Raw genomic sequence first — 14,114 nt, forward strand, 5'->3', positions numbered from 1 at the left:
GAGTATCAAACCAGTGCAACAATGACCAATGTGTTGACAACTATGGCCAAGCCCTGTGGATACTTCAATTCTTGAAGGAATGCTTGTCTCTACAAAAATAAATGCTTGTCAAGGTAATGACAAGCATTGTCATCACACGTATCAGCATGACTCCTGATACTTTTCATCAGTAATTGACCAGAGCAATTACTCTCTCAATACTTTTTATTGACCAAGTATTTCCAAAATATTCTGTATGGGAGTTACAAGTCTACTTCTCCTACTAAATTCACAACCTTGTGCAGTCATTTGAAGAATGACAAAAATAAACTAGGTGCATGAAAATGAAAATATAAACCTCAACCTCACTGACATTAGCAGTTTCATCTGAAGTCAATTTAAATGAAAATGGACTAGGGAACAAGATTAAAATTTTTTGCCCTTTTTTTTTTTCTTAGGTGGTAATAGAAGTTTTTTCTTCAGACTTTGAAAGAGAAGATGCTCTTACCACTGCAAATGAATAATTAGGATGGCAACTAAAAAATAGCTTTTATTGTGTTTTTCTCTAACAGAATTTAGTCATGCAATTTAAATAAGTACAGTTCAGGAATAATTCATAGTTATTTTCTTATCAACAGAAAAGAGAAGAGGTTTTTCAAACTATGTAGGAAACAATCTGCATTACTTCTCATTATTTTCTTGTGCCAAAATTCTAGAGAAATATGGTAAACATTCAAATGGCTTCTAATTATATAAATCTCTTATTTAATTCCCCTAGGTGAATAAGGTGGAAATAAAACAATTCAAACAGTAGTCTTTCCATATGAAATAAGAGTCTGTGCACCTATTCTGAAGATAACAAAAGGTAACCATTTCATTTTAGGTTCAGGAGGACAGATTTCATTATAAGGAGCCCACATAAAGTAAAACACAAGTAGGATGGTATGCAACTTTTGCATAATTCATCATAGCATTAGTTGGTTATTGCAGTGTCCAATACATAAGAATAATTTTCAATAGAGAACATTCACTAGAGCCATTCCTTCAGAAGTCTTACATGGAAAATTAATTTAAACACTGAGCCTACAATGAGGATTAAAGGTTCCAGAACACTTTCAGAATTATGTCAAAGTGGACTTCAGAATTAATTACCCCTAATAGCAAAAAAAAAAAAAAACCAAAATATATTATTATTTTATTTCCCCCCACACCAAATCACATATTTGGTTGGAGGCCTGGAAATGAATTCTGCCCCATCATTCACTCCTGGTAAAAAAGGAAAGTATTGTAAAATAAGTGGTGGTATGAATCTTAAGCACAAAAGCACTTAATCAGTTTTTCTACTTTTTTCCAAGAACTAGATCTCAGGTGGATAATCATGCCAAATAACACCAATCCCACAACAAGCACTCAGAGTCATTTTCTAAAGAACATAAACTTCTTATGCCACTCAATGCTTAAGACCAAGACAATGATAAAGGCCACCTACCTTTACTTGCTGTCTAGCTTACAGAAAACTCTCTTAGGCTGAGTAGCAGACATGAGCCTATTGCCTAACACTCAACAATCTCCTGTGAGAAAGTGAGACATCTCTTCTTGGATAAAGTAACGAAACTTGTGGAAACTTTTCCTCCTTGCCCCCAGTCAGATGCTTGTAAAATCACACATTCTCAAGGAAAATAAAACTCTGAGCAAAATATTTACCTCTTCTTTGCAATGGAACAGATATTTCTTGACATGCTGAGAGAAACTCAAAATCGCTGTCAAATCTGTGTTCTATGAAGCTTTGGGGGAAAATAATTTAAAACAGCAGTAGCTGAGACCATTCATAAAAAATGTCAGAATTGCTTTGGTTTGAGGGGAGTCCCACATTGGTGAATTTGGAAGAAAGCAAACTAATTAAAAACTACTTCACTCTAGACAAGAATATATTTTTGAACTTTTGAGCTTAACTAAAAAATAAATGGTTATTAATTCTGTTTGCAACAAGGGATTATGCCAATTGAAATTAAAAACAGTTTCTTTATTTCAAATAACTGAGAAAAACAGATGGAAAACATAAGTCAGAAGACTAAAAGTATCTGGAAGACTGGAACTGACAAATACCTTATCTGGTTGAAAGACTTCCAAGAGTTCTCATACTTTCTCCTCCTAAATGTGCATCTCCTTCAACTATTGATAATCCATCCTTTCCTATGGGCTGAAAGAACACAGAAAATCCCTGAGTGAGTCAAAGCACTTGGTACCTCAGAAGTCAGCTCCATCTCTGTACTACTGCCAGCAGAATTACCTTGCAGAAGAGAGATAGTTTACTCCAAATAAGCATCATGGAGAACAAAAGGCATATTAGTGTTCCTTTCTCTCTGGTGCCTCATGCATAAGTGCCATGTATGTCCCCAGGACTGGGAAGTGGATTTACTGGCTGCATCCTAACATGCTGGGAGAAATACTTTGTGAAACGTTAGTGTGGTATTTTACTTCTCCCAAGAGTACAGGGCCAAAGTTATGATTCCAGGGATTATCTGTGAACTGTGTTTAAGCTATGTTCATGAATAAAAAACATCCAGGAGAGGGTAAACAAGACATTCTTACACTCCTTGGATTCTTAAATCATTTGCTTCTCGTTCATATCTGCATAAACCCAGGAGTAAAAGTTCTGAAAGTAATTGTTCTGTGTGACATAAGTGGAAATTAAATCAAAAGCGAAATTCCTGTACTTGTACAAGCAGCAGTATCAAAGATGACTTAGAAAGGCAATAAGGAGGTGCAGAGAAGATTGAAAAGGAAATGATTGCAGGGTCCAAGTCTTAGGTATTGCTGGCAATTCATTGCCTTGCAATGTGAATGGCAATATTCCTCCAGCAGCAACTGAGTCTCTCAGAACAGTATATATTATTCCCAATCTTTCAAGAGCTGCTCTCAATGCTACATCTTAAACCAGACTACTCTTCTAGCTATTCTTCATGCAAAATAAAAACAGTATGGAAAAATAAATGTACTTGCTGGTTTTTCTAAGTGCAGCAGAATCTATTAGCTCCTTTTCACTTTTACTGTTCCAAATGTTTCACAGCAAAGGCAAACGTGCAAACTCCAATTCCAAAGAACTTACATCGTTTTTGCTCTTTCATATACATTTTTTTCTCATTACATTCATTAATGAAAGAATATTTCTTACTCAGAAAGGATTTAAGGAATGGATAAAGACCAGAAAGCACATAAATTAGTTTTTCTAGACAGAGTTTTTCTTCGACATCGGCAGCAGTGCATTAGTATCAGCAGAACTGGTTGATGAAAACCAATGTATAAAAATAAATACCTTGATTTTACATTTACAAATCAAGCCTCAAGACTTGCATGAAGGTTGCATAACTGAGAGACTCAGTGCAACTCATTTAACAAAAGTATTGCCTAGAACAGAAAAAATCCTCTTTCCTCCAGTCATGCTGCCCACAATATACACAGAGGCAGATTGAACAGAACACCAGGAGAAAATGGTGCCACTGGGATAAAAGATTTTGACTGAAATTCACATTTTGGAAAGCTCTGTGGAGAAATGGTGGCAGGAACAGAACAAGATTTTAAGCTAAGTAGCTGAATTCAGTCATTTTCTTGCTTTAGAAATGTTTTCTAATGCACAAGAGAAAACCTTTCTAATCAATTCTTTGTAACTCAGAACAGAAGAAAAAGCAACTGGAAAATAGTAATATCTCAAAAAGTGAAACAGAACAGATCTATTAAAAAGAGTTGGGTTTTTTTCAGTCACAGGTTTAAGTAGTAAAAAAACAACTGAAGGTCTTTTATAGTCTGCAGTTGGACCTGTAAAGTGTCACTGGGGTTTCCTAATGAAACACCACAGTGTACTGGGAAAAGACAATCAAGTTTTTGTGGTAAATTCATACTGGGCCTGTTTGTTTTACTTTCTCTGTTGGTTTACAGGCACTTGTTCATCAGAATTTATTCCAAGCAAACTCAAGGTGCCCTGGGTTTAAAGACTTTGAAGTCACTTTCAGTTCATAGTTATTGATATAATCAAGAAATGAAACTTTATACTGGAAAGACCAACATTACAGACAAGAACTGCAGCTATAAAATGGAAGGTATGGCCTTCCAGTGTGTGCCTCTCCCTGAAAGGGAAAAGGACATTGGGAATAATCTCCCTCCTTCTCCTGATTCTTTTTTTCCCCTCCATTTTTGCCAACACATAGTCATTCTTAGATGATGACATGAGAACAGACTAGGTCTTTTTGATTCCTCTCACAATTTTTGCATTTGACTTCAAATTTAACCTTAATTGCCTTCTGTTTCCAACAATTTCACACCACACAGACTTATAACATCTCACTTATCTTCTTGTAGGAAATATGTCAATAAGTGCACTGTACTATATAAATACTTAAAATGACATGCAAACCTGAATTATTAAGAATGTAATGTGCTTCACTGTCTGTCATTCAAGTGACTCATTACTTCACAAATTAAATCAAACACTAATGTCCATCTAAAATCATCTGTAGCTTGTTATCTAGTTAGACTATTTGGTTCAGAAATTTCTGCTTTCAGAAGGATGATGACTTAATATTTAATCATGGATTTCCAAAGAGAAACAGCAATAAGAAAGCCTTATATGAACCTCACTCTTTTAAACTATAAGTATTTTGTTTTAAACAACAGAGTAACCTTGCAGGGAAAGATGCAATTCTCTGGGGGTGATTTGGCATTTTTCATTTCAAAACTTAAAACATTCAAAATTAGAACTGAATTGCCTGAAATTGTGACAAGAAAAATTTTGGATTTTCTTTGCAGGGTAAAAGTTTGGGATTTCTGGTCCCTTGAAGAAAACCTGAAATGTTGTATTTAATAGTAATTTAAACTGAAACTTCATTCCTTCAAAGTTAATTTGTGCAGCAGCTGAAATCTAAAAGCTGGTTTCCGTACAGCTTGTGAAGGTTTATTAGCTTTAGGAGACCTTTCAGTAGACTCTAGAAGCACTTCTTGCCTTCACTTCAATATCTCACAGAAAACTAGACAATGAGCATTTGGATATCAGAAAAAAGACAAACAACTTTCTTTTGGAAAAAAATTGACACAATTGAGTGGGTCAAACAGGCAACATGGACTCTTTCTGTGATTTCCAGCATCTCTGGGGCATGAGTGACACAGATTAAGCTACAACAGATTAAGCTCAACCAGATTGAGCTACATTTGTTGCTGGGATGCTTTACTGTTTTGGTTCTCAAGCACTGCACAGATGAACTGTAAGCTGTAAATACAGATTGACCTGTTTACACTCTGAAAATTTGGACACAAAATCCTTTCATTCAGTACCTATGATATTCCAGTGATGACTAATTCTAGGAACAGTTTCACATGCACAGCTGGAACTGCAAGGCCTGCTAATTAAATATCAAAATAAATAATGAAGACTCTCAAGTGTTCTGAAATTACAGAAATCCTGAAAGGTGCTGAAGTAACACTTATCATTTCTGACAGATCTATAAAAACACAACAACAAGCAAAGGGCACCTGTAAATCAATGACAGGGAGTTGAAGTAACATGGTAAAACTACAGAATTAAGACTTCTATCTATACAATGTGTGCAAGGCAGAGGTGTAAGTCCCCAGCAGAACAGTGGAAGTTACGTCAAAAGCAATGAAATAGCAATGCCATTTAATGATAGACTGATTTGACAACATATCTTATGCATCACTTCACATACATAGTTTAGTCCAGAAGTTTCTGTCCACATAAAATCATAACCTTTTCCCCCCTACCCCATAAATCACATATATAGTCCCATAAACTTCTATATATGCCTAGACGCATATAGACAGACATACCTGTGAAAGGCAGAAGTGATACCATGCTTTGGTGTGTTGCTTTCCTTTATAAAACTGATCTTCCTACTCACAGGATGATTTATAGTTAACTGATGAAAAGTGCTTCAGAAGAACCAACTATTATAAATGTTTTATATTTGGCCAGATGTCTCTTTTTTGCCTTTAAATGATGATCAGTGCATATATATAACAATAAGCCTTCTTATAAGCAAAATCTTGCACATTACAGTCCCATCCAGCAAGAAAGATTGTTAATTGGTGCCAGCTATTAAATGAAAAATTGCTTTATGCTTCCCATAGGAAGATGTAATGAGAGTTAAGGAGGATACCATAACATTTATATGTAAAATTATTTAATTATGTTAGTTGGAATTTTATAAAAACATTAACCAAACACGTGTAAGTATGGCAAATTTCAGCTCTCTGGATTTTTCCCTTGGTAAAACTAGAAACAGTATGAAATGGCACTTTGTACAGAGAAAATACAGGAACTGTTCATAGAGATCCCTGTTATTCCTCAGTATTCACTAGTACAAATGAACAAGAGACTTCCCAGCATGGATCTATCATGTCTAGTTCCGTTTCAGCTACAAAAAGAAAACCTGTGGTGTAAACATGTGACATATTGTGCTGAAAATGGTATCTGGACTAGTATTTGACATAGCTGAAAAAAGAAATGTGGGAGCGAAAATTTTACATGAGTTGCAAGTTTTCCTCACGTGTTTGGAGCACAAAGCAGAGCCCCTCTTCATTTGTGCTCACTGGAAACTATGGTAGCTAACAGATGTGATGCCTGCAGAAAACAACAAATAAGGATCACCAGCCAAGGGAATTGTTAGGCTCTGAAATTACACAGGATGCTGCAGTTGCTCATTTCCTACAACGTAGAGATATCCATTCAAATCACATCTAAAAACTGGGGACAAGAAATAGACTTGCAGACCACAATAAAAATAGACAGCAAGGTCAATAAAGGCCAAAATGAGAAGTCCAAATAAAACACACTGTAAGCTTATGCTATGGTTAGATGTACAAAAAAGAAGTGATATTTTAGAGAGCCAAATACATTACTTGCAAAAATCAACACAAATAACTTCAGGAAAGGTTTTCTTGCTCTTTTTTTTCAGAAAGAGAGGATCTCCAGTCAAGAAAAAAATAATAGAGTCAGATTAAAAGGAAAAAGTATAAAAAAGCATTTTCAGCTTTCCTTTGACTAACCTTAAAAATTAATTACAAGAAGATTATTAATGGATGTTGAAATGCTAGCCCAAACGAAAAAGGCTTAATAACATTATTACTTCTTTCAGGTGGTAAAAATGATGATTGTGGTTGTGCTGACATTTGCCGTCTGCTGGCTGCCCTACCACATTTACTTCATAGTCACTGGCATCTATCAACAATTAAACCGGTGGAAATACATTCAGCAAATCTATTTAGCCAGCTTTTGGCTTGCCATGAGCTCTACAATGTACAATCCCATTATCTACTGCTGTCTTAATAAGAGGTAAGAGCTGGTTATGAAATGAGGTGCATAACTTCACCAAGAACATAAACTGCTTAAATGGAAAAAAGACACAGAATTTTCACTTAAATAGATTGCAGTTAGTCGGGAAAAAACAAAATAAATTTAAAAAAAAAAACAACTTTCTTAAGGTTTGTACTTGAAAAGAAGCCCCAAAAACCCAGAGGCAGACTTCCAGTAAATATTCTGGTCTACTTAAAATTTGACAGCAAAATGCAGTTTTCAAAAACCAGTCCTTTCCATGTGCACCCCCAAAATTTTTCTTTAAAAACCTATAGCATTTTAATGGTTTTGGTTTGCAAAATATAAAAATAAAGAAGATGGTAATCAGTGATATAGACTGCAAGCTGTGTGTTCACCAACTGTGTACCAAATTCTGTTTTGCTGGAAGAATGCAATACAAAATGTGATTAACTGTGCTCTGTAGATCTCAGCATTAGATTTCTACTGCGCTCCAAGATCTGCAATAGGTTGATAAATATTATACAAATATTTATAATCTCATTACTTAATACTAAATTACAGTAGTGTTTGATAGCAACACATTATGCTCTGAATTTCAAAGGCACTGCACCTATTGAGTTTGGCAGCATTGTACAGATACTTGCTAGCCTGAGACTACTGCATTCCAGAATAGACTCAGATCTTTCATTTCAATTTATAGGACCAGGATCTACACAAACCTCATCCTGGCCATCCTATTCACCAGTATTTCTTCTAGCATTACTGGATAAAGAACACCAGGAACAATTAATTACTTCACAAACTCAGTCAGTACGAATCAGTATTGATTAAGTAATCTTAAATATTATTTTAAATCTCTTTTGACTTAGCAGCCAGTGCAAAGTTTAATTACGGTCAAACTTTATAGCAATATTGCACAGTATTCCTAAACCCCAACTAAAGATCATGTAGTACTTGTCAAAAGGAATCTAATAAAAAATGAAGTGAACAAATCCTAACGAGTTTTTATTGGTGCAAAAACACTAGTGTCATCCTTCTTGATGAGGATAACTTACGACAATTCCATTGATGATCTTTTAAAAAGACAAGGCAAATGACAAAATTCATAGAGCCTTCTGCCTTCTGATGAGCTTTTCATCATTTACAACTGTTTAAAGACAAGGTAAGGTTTTAGCGTGCCAGAACAAAACTAACTCAAATGGCATATTTTCCATTAATTTCAACAGAAACCAAATTTCACTAAGTGTCCAGTGTCTGCAAAATCAAGGACAAGGAAAAATGAGGCCTCATTTTTTGCAGTTACCACCATAAAACTTCTAAACCAATCCCATTTTCTTCAAAAACTTTTTATGGCACAACTACATAAGTATTTATAAAAAAATAACATCTCTGATGTGGCTTACGTTGACACTTGCAAACTGCATAATTAAATGTCTGGATTAAATAATACAGTCAAAGAAAAATTAATATTTTGAGGCATACTAAAGGTCATCTTTTCCAGAATTTGATGCAAGAATGAAGTCCTGGTGACAGTGCTCTTATAATTAAGTTCCATATTGAAATGAAGATACCAGAATATCTGCTTCCTTTTCATTAGATAGGAAAATAGAGCTTGTTGCTGGGAGTCAGATCAATTCATGCCTCTGCTGGATCTAGTTATCAGACAAAGTTAGAACATCTATCCCCAGCATCATCTTCCAGGCTAATTAGGATATTATGTATCTAGATAAAGAGAGCATTATTTCAAGATGAAGAAAAAACATGCCCTGAATTAGAAAGAGGATGGAAAGTGCCAAGAAAAGTAATACAGTTAAAAGATGGTTTGGTTTTACAATTCCTGTCCCTAAATCCATTTCCTTTAGAGGTCCTTTCAGTATTTTTCCAAAATTTGGACTGCATGTAAACAGAGAAGCTGAATAGCAACCTACCTGCTCGGTTGTCATCATGTGAGAACTGCATGGCAACTTTAAAATTTGAGGAAGAAAAAGTCACGTCTGTGAGATCTGTTAACTTTACCTAAACACTTGATCTGAATTTTTACCTACAGTCATCACTGTGGTAGTTTAATCACTGCTCCAAAAAAACTTACAGACAGGATAAACAACAGAGCTGATTGTTTAAACAGAACAAGAGCAGCAAGAAAAGGGAGGAAGATAAGCTTTAGGTCAAGGTGATAATTAATATATTAAGCTTTTGTTCTGGAAATGCATACATACAAAATGTAACAATGGCCTTTACAGTGAATCCCTGTCTCTGTATGAGTATTGCAAACACTGATGCTCTAAAGCCTCAAAATGCCTGTTTATAGATTGCTCACATTCAGATTTCAACTTTCTAGGATCCTCTTAATTATTAAAAATTATTTTCCAAATATTTCACATGAACAATTATTAATCATTAACTCATTCCCATATAAGCATCCCTGTTAGAGAGAAACACAGAAGGGATATTGAAATTTGGAAATTGGGATGGCACTTCACAGAAAAGTTATGAAGTTCCTTGCTGAAAAAAGATGAAAATATAGGTGCAGATCTCATTAGAGGTCAAATCAAAACAATTTCTGTGAAGACAGTTCTGTGAAAGTTAGTGTTTGTTTACTTTGCAGAGGCAAAAGATAGGAAATCCATTATAAGGAAAACACCAGTGTTAAAATGCAAGGACAGCATATAGAAAATTAAACTGAAATGAGTTACCACTATCTTTTTTGTCCTACTCTGATTTCAGTCAAGATAACTCCCACTGACTTCAGCCCACCCAGACGTAGGGGCAGGATAAGTGGCCAAGTCAGTATCCTGGCAGCACTCTGTGCTTTCAGATGAAGGCCTGGGGCCTTGCAAGCCCAGGCTTTCACAAGGCTTCTTTCCTCCTAGGTTCCGAGCTGGCTTCAAGCGAGCTCTGCGCTGGTGCCCCTTCATTGAGGTGTCCAGCTATGAGGAGCTGGAGCTGAAGGCAGCCAGGTTCCACCCCACACGGCAGAGCAGCCTCTATGCTGTGTCCAGGATGGAGTCCAGCATGACCGTGGTGTTGGACACCAACGATGGAGACAGTGTGCATGCCAGCCATAAGAAAAGAGCAGCTCCAAGGGACCTGAACTTCAATGGCTGCTCACAGAGGAATTCTAAGACTGTCTCCACGGCCTCAAGCCTCATCAGTTCACTGCATACATCAGCAGATGTTTATTCCTAAACATTTCACTTTGCTAGAAGGGCAAACACTGGACAATGTTCTCCTAGTTTGGAACTCGGTATCCATACCACAGGAAAGCAAACCAGATTCCACTAATAAACCCTAGCTAAAAATATTGTGAGATTTTTGGGAAATCTTTTTTTTTGTTTTGGAGAGGAAGAGGAATTTGAAGACCTATGTATGTCTCAGTCCAAAAGCATAGTTGCACCTCAGCCACAACAATGTTTGTAGGGATTATCCAGAATAAACCAATGGCATTAAAAACTTTGTTTCAGTTGTCTCTGACCAGTGGCATTCATGTTTGACTTACCAAAACGTAACAGGCTCCTTTACTTATTGAAGCAGAAATGTACTGTTTTCCATTACGTGTATTAATTCTACAGTAACAAAGTTATGTGATATTTGATTATAAAGATGTATTTATAATGAACACCTAATGAGCCCCAAGTCTATTAAGCTGCTTCACAATTTAGCTCCATTCCCAGACAAACAGATAACATTAAGTTCACATGAATGCAGTTCAGCTCTCTCTGCAACAGTAATTTTACAAATGTATATAAGAACATGACTAAGAGACTAAGTTAATTCTACCAAAGTTTGCATATTAGTAAACATTAGATTCTAATGGCATTGTACTTCCAGGGGAATATGTTGCTTTGATGAATCTCTCACAGCTTTGTTTCTTAGTTCTATGGGTAAGGTCTGTCTCAGTGACCTTAACAGAACCCTTCTGATTGACTTTAGAAAGACCAAAAGATTTTAAACTGGAGATTCACATATGAAAAAATAAGACTGTGGCAACAGACTTTTCAGCAGAAGATAAAGTAACAAGACTCAAGATGACAAACTTCCACTGGGAAAAAAACCCTATTTGGGCTCTTTCCACAAATTTTCCATAGTTTGATGCATGCAAAAACAGTCCTGTGCTTGCCTCTGAAAATATTCTAGGCATCCTTACACAGACATGTTCCCAATGAATTCAGACAAAATCCACTTACCATCACTGTTGCAGAGGAAGCTGAATGTAACAAAAAAAGGGACCAGAGAGCAGCCTTAGTCTTAGTTAAATGACTGTGTCAGTTGCATGGATAGACTGGTTTCATGAATGTTTGTTGCCAGTTGATGAAAATACAAACAAGAGTGTGAATGTCTTCCCGAGTTAGCCAAACAAGCATAGGACAGGGTCTATCTGGCTGAATCCAACACAGTACCAAAGGTGAGCAAATAATAAAGAGACATTTGAAGAGACAAAGGCTTGAGCTGGCTTTAGTCCACATTACTTCCCAGCAACTGGGGATGATCAGCATTGTGACCATGAGCATATCAAACAAGATCAGTAAAACAAGAATCATATTTGTATTGTGATTCATGTACATAGTCAATTGTTACGTTCTGCTAAGTGTGAACTTGTACTTGTATAGTGATTGCAGTGCACTGTGGTATCAGTACATCAAAATCCTAAGGTAAAATACCCTCAAATACATAAACCTGAAACATTAAATTCTCCATGTACGGAATAACTGAAGAACCTGATCACAGAATATTGTACTCTTACAAATATGAATCACAATTCCATACTCACACTTTTTCTATCTATGGCCTGATATTAAATCCACTGAAAAAATCCATTCATTAATGACTTCCCTTTTAAATGTTGGTCCATGCTTTTCAACAGTCTATTTCTCTAAAAAACAGGTATTTTCCAACATTGTAAGTGTCATGCTCTCATTTCTCCTTGTCTTTTTTTAGTGTGTAGTAATCCAGCAAGTGTCATGCAATGCCTATAAAATACTTGTGAATTTTTTCCCTTTAAATACTCTGTTTTAAGAACTTTAAATCTTCCCAGGTTTTTAGCAACTCTTTTAAGAAGATCCAGGATAGTCACACACAAACAAAAAATTATGCTAAGTATATTAACCTGATGGTGATGTACTACAAACACATGCTGTGAAGTCCTCTGTCTGCTTATGTACAACTTCTGAGAAACATAAATAGAAAAAAATGTATACTTGTTAAATAAACAGTCTTTTCTAACATGGCTATTACAAAATCAGTGTCGATAAATTTACTGTTTTTAAATGTAGAGTATAAATTTTAAAAAGCTGTATATAAAAGTACAGCAGCATAAATGTATAAAATATCATCTTCATGTAACATTTAGGATTTTTCATTGTCAAATATCAAGAAAGCAATGATGGCCTCCAAACACTTGTACCTCTAGTGAAACAATTTCACTTTAGGTGTTTATGATATGACGTCCTGGACAACTAATCCATTGATAATATCTCTATATTTTCGTGGGCTAGAGGTATCAAAACACCCTCACCATTTCTATAGTTCTTCTGAAGTTACAGGATATTCCTGCATAATAAATTGAGAAATCTCTCCCTATAATCACAGCATTGCTTTAACAAAACATTACAGTGATAATGTGGTGCAAATCAATCTGTGTCTCAGCCCCCAAGAACATGCAGGGCTACACACTTAAACAAGTAGCACAGCAAAAGCTGTGACTGACAGCAGCTTCCATACGAATTACTATTTCTGAACAAGCATTTTCAGCAAGTGGCCTGGTCACTATAAAATTCATTATAGGCCTCCTGACACCCCTCACTAAGTGTAGAAGAAATCAGATCATCCTCAGTTTGTGTCAATAAAACTGCTCAAAGTAGTAGTGGGCATACAGAGCACATGCTCTTGCATGATTGCTGGTGCAGCACTGTGGCTGTCTCATGTCTGCAACCTTCAATCCACACTCTTCAGTTTTGCTAGGTGTGAGTTAAGGAAAACACATCAATATAGACCTAGCTTCTTACCAAGAAGGGCACAATAACACTCCAAAACAGCTGCAAATAAACAGCATCAGGAAAGGTCTTCTGATCCTGAAATCTTCTGAAACATGTTCATCCTTCTCAGTATAACAGTTCGTAGTACTTCAGCCCAGGTTCCTACTGGAGTCTGCCTCAAACATTTATGTGATGAAGAGATCATTGCTCCCTGAACAGCCATTTTGCAAAGACATTCCCTTGGTAGAGAACAAGTTTAACTTTCACATCACCAAAGACAAAATAATCAGCATCAGTTTACTCTGTCACTCCCTTGACATTGGCTAAACTTTGGAAAAAAAAAAAAAAAAACAAAAGAACCCCCCCCAGAAAAACCCCATGCAACCAAACCAACTTATAAAGCCAAACACGACTACTTAAACAATAAAAAGCCCCCTCATTTCTTGTCTCAAGTCTTCACGGTGGTGCATTCTCCTCCCCACACTCTTTCTTGAGCCGCTCTACAACCTCAGGAATCCCCACTGGGCACTGGCCTTTGTGTGATGAGTTGGGTGGTCAAGCTTCCCTTGACCATATGGCAACTCTTGAGTGGTTGAGCTGGGAACATCCCTGAGATGAAGGACAAGAGCACAGTCAGCCCCCCACTTACAGCCTTGGGACTTTCCCTGAACTATAACCCAAGGGGAATAATACCATTGTGGCTGGAGTTTTGAAAAACACTTGAAATTGTATTGGAAACAATTTGGAATTGTTTTGGAAAATCTAGTCATTACTGATCTGAGGATGGAAATCTTACAGATTACATCTCACTACCCTATAAATAGAGGTCCTAAATGAGG

General features: G+C 36.2%; 1 protein-coding gene across 3 annotated transcripts in view; it reads left to right on the plus strand.

Moving 5' to 3' along the window:
* Positions 1 to 12,536, plus strand: part of TACR3 (tachykinin receptor 3) — a 39,033-nt gene extending 26,497 nt beyond the window's left edge. For all 3 annotated transcript variants that reach the window (XM_014265449.3, XM_005484704.4, XM_026791996.2), the window contains 2 exons: positions 7,125 to 7,321; positions 10,174 to 12,536. In XM_014265449.3, coding sequence (XP_014120924.2) covers positions 7,125 to 7,321; positions 10,174 to 10,489 — 513 coding nt within the window. In that variant the 3' untranslated portion in view covers positions 10,490 to 12,536. The remainder of the gene's footprint in view (positions 1 to 7,124; positions 7,322 to 10,173) is intronic.
* Positions 12,537 to 14,114: the final 1,578 nt, after the last annotated feature.

Source organism: Zonotrichia albicollis, chromosome 5 (assembly GCF_047830755.1).
Source record: "Zonotrichia albicollis isolate bZonAlb1 chromosome 5, bZonAlb1.hap1, whole genome shotgun sequence".
NCBI lineage: Eukaryota > Metazoa > Chordata > Aves > Passeriformes > Passerellidae > Zonotrichia > Zonotrichia albicollis.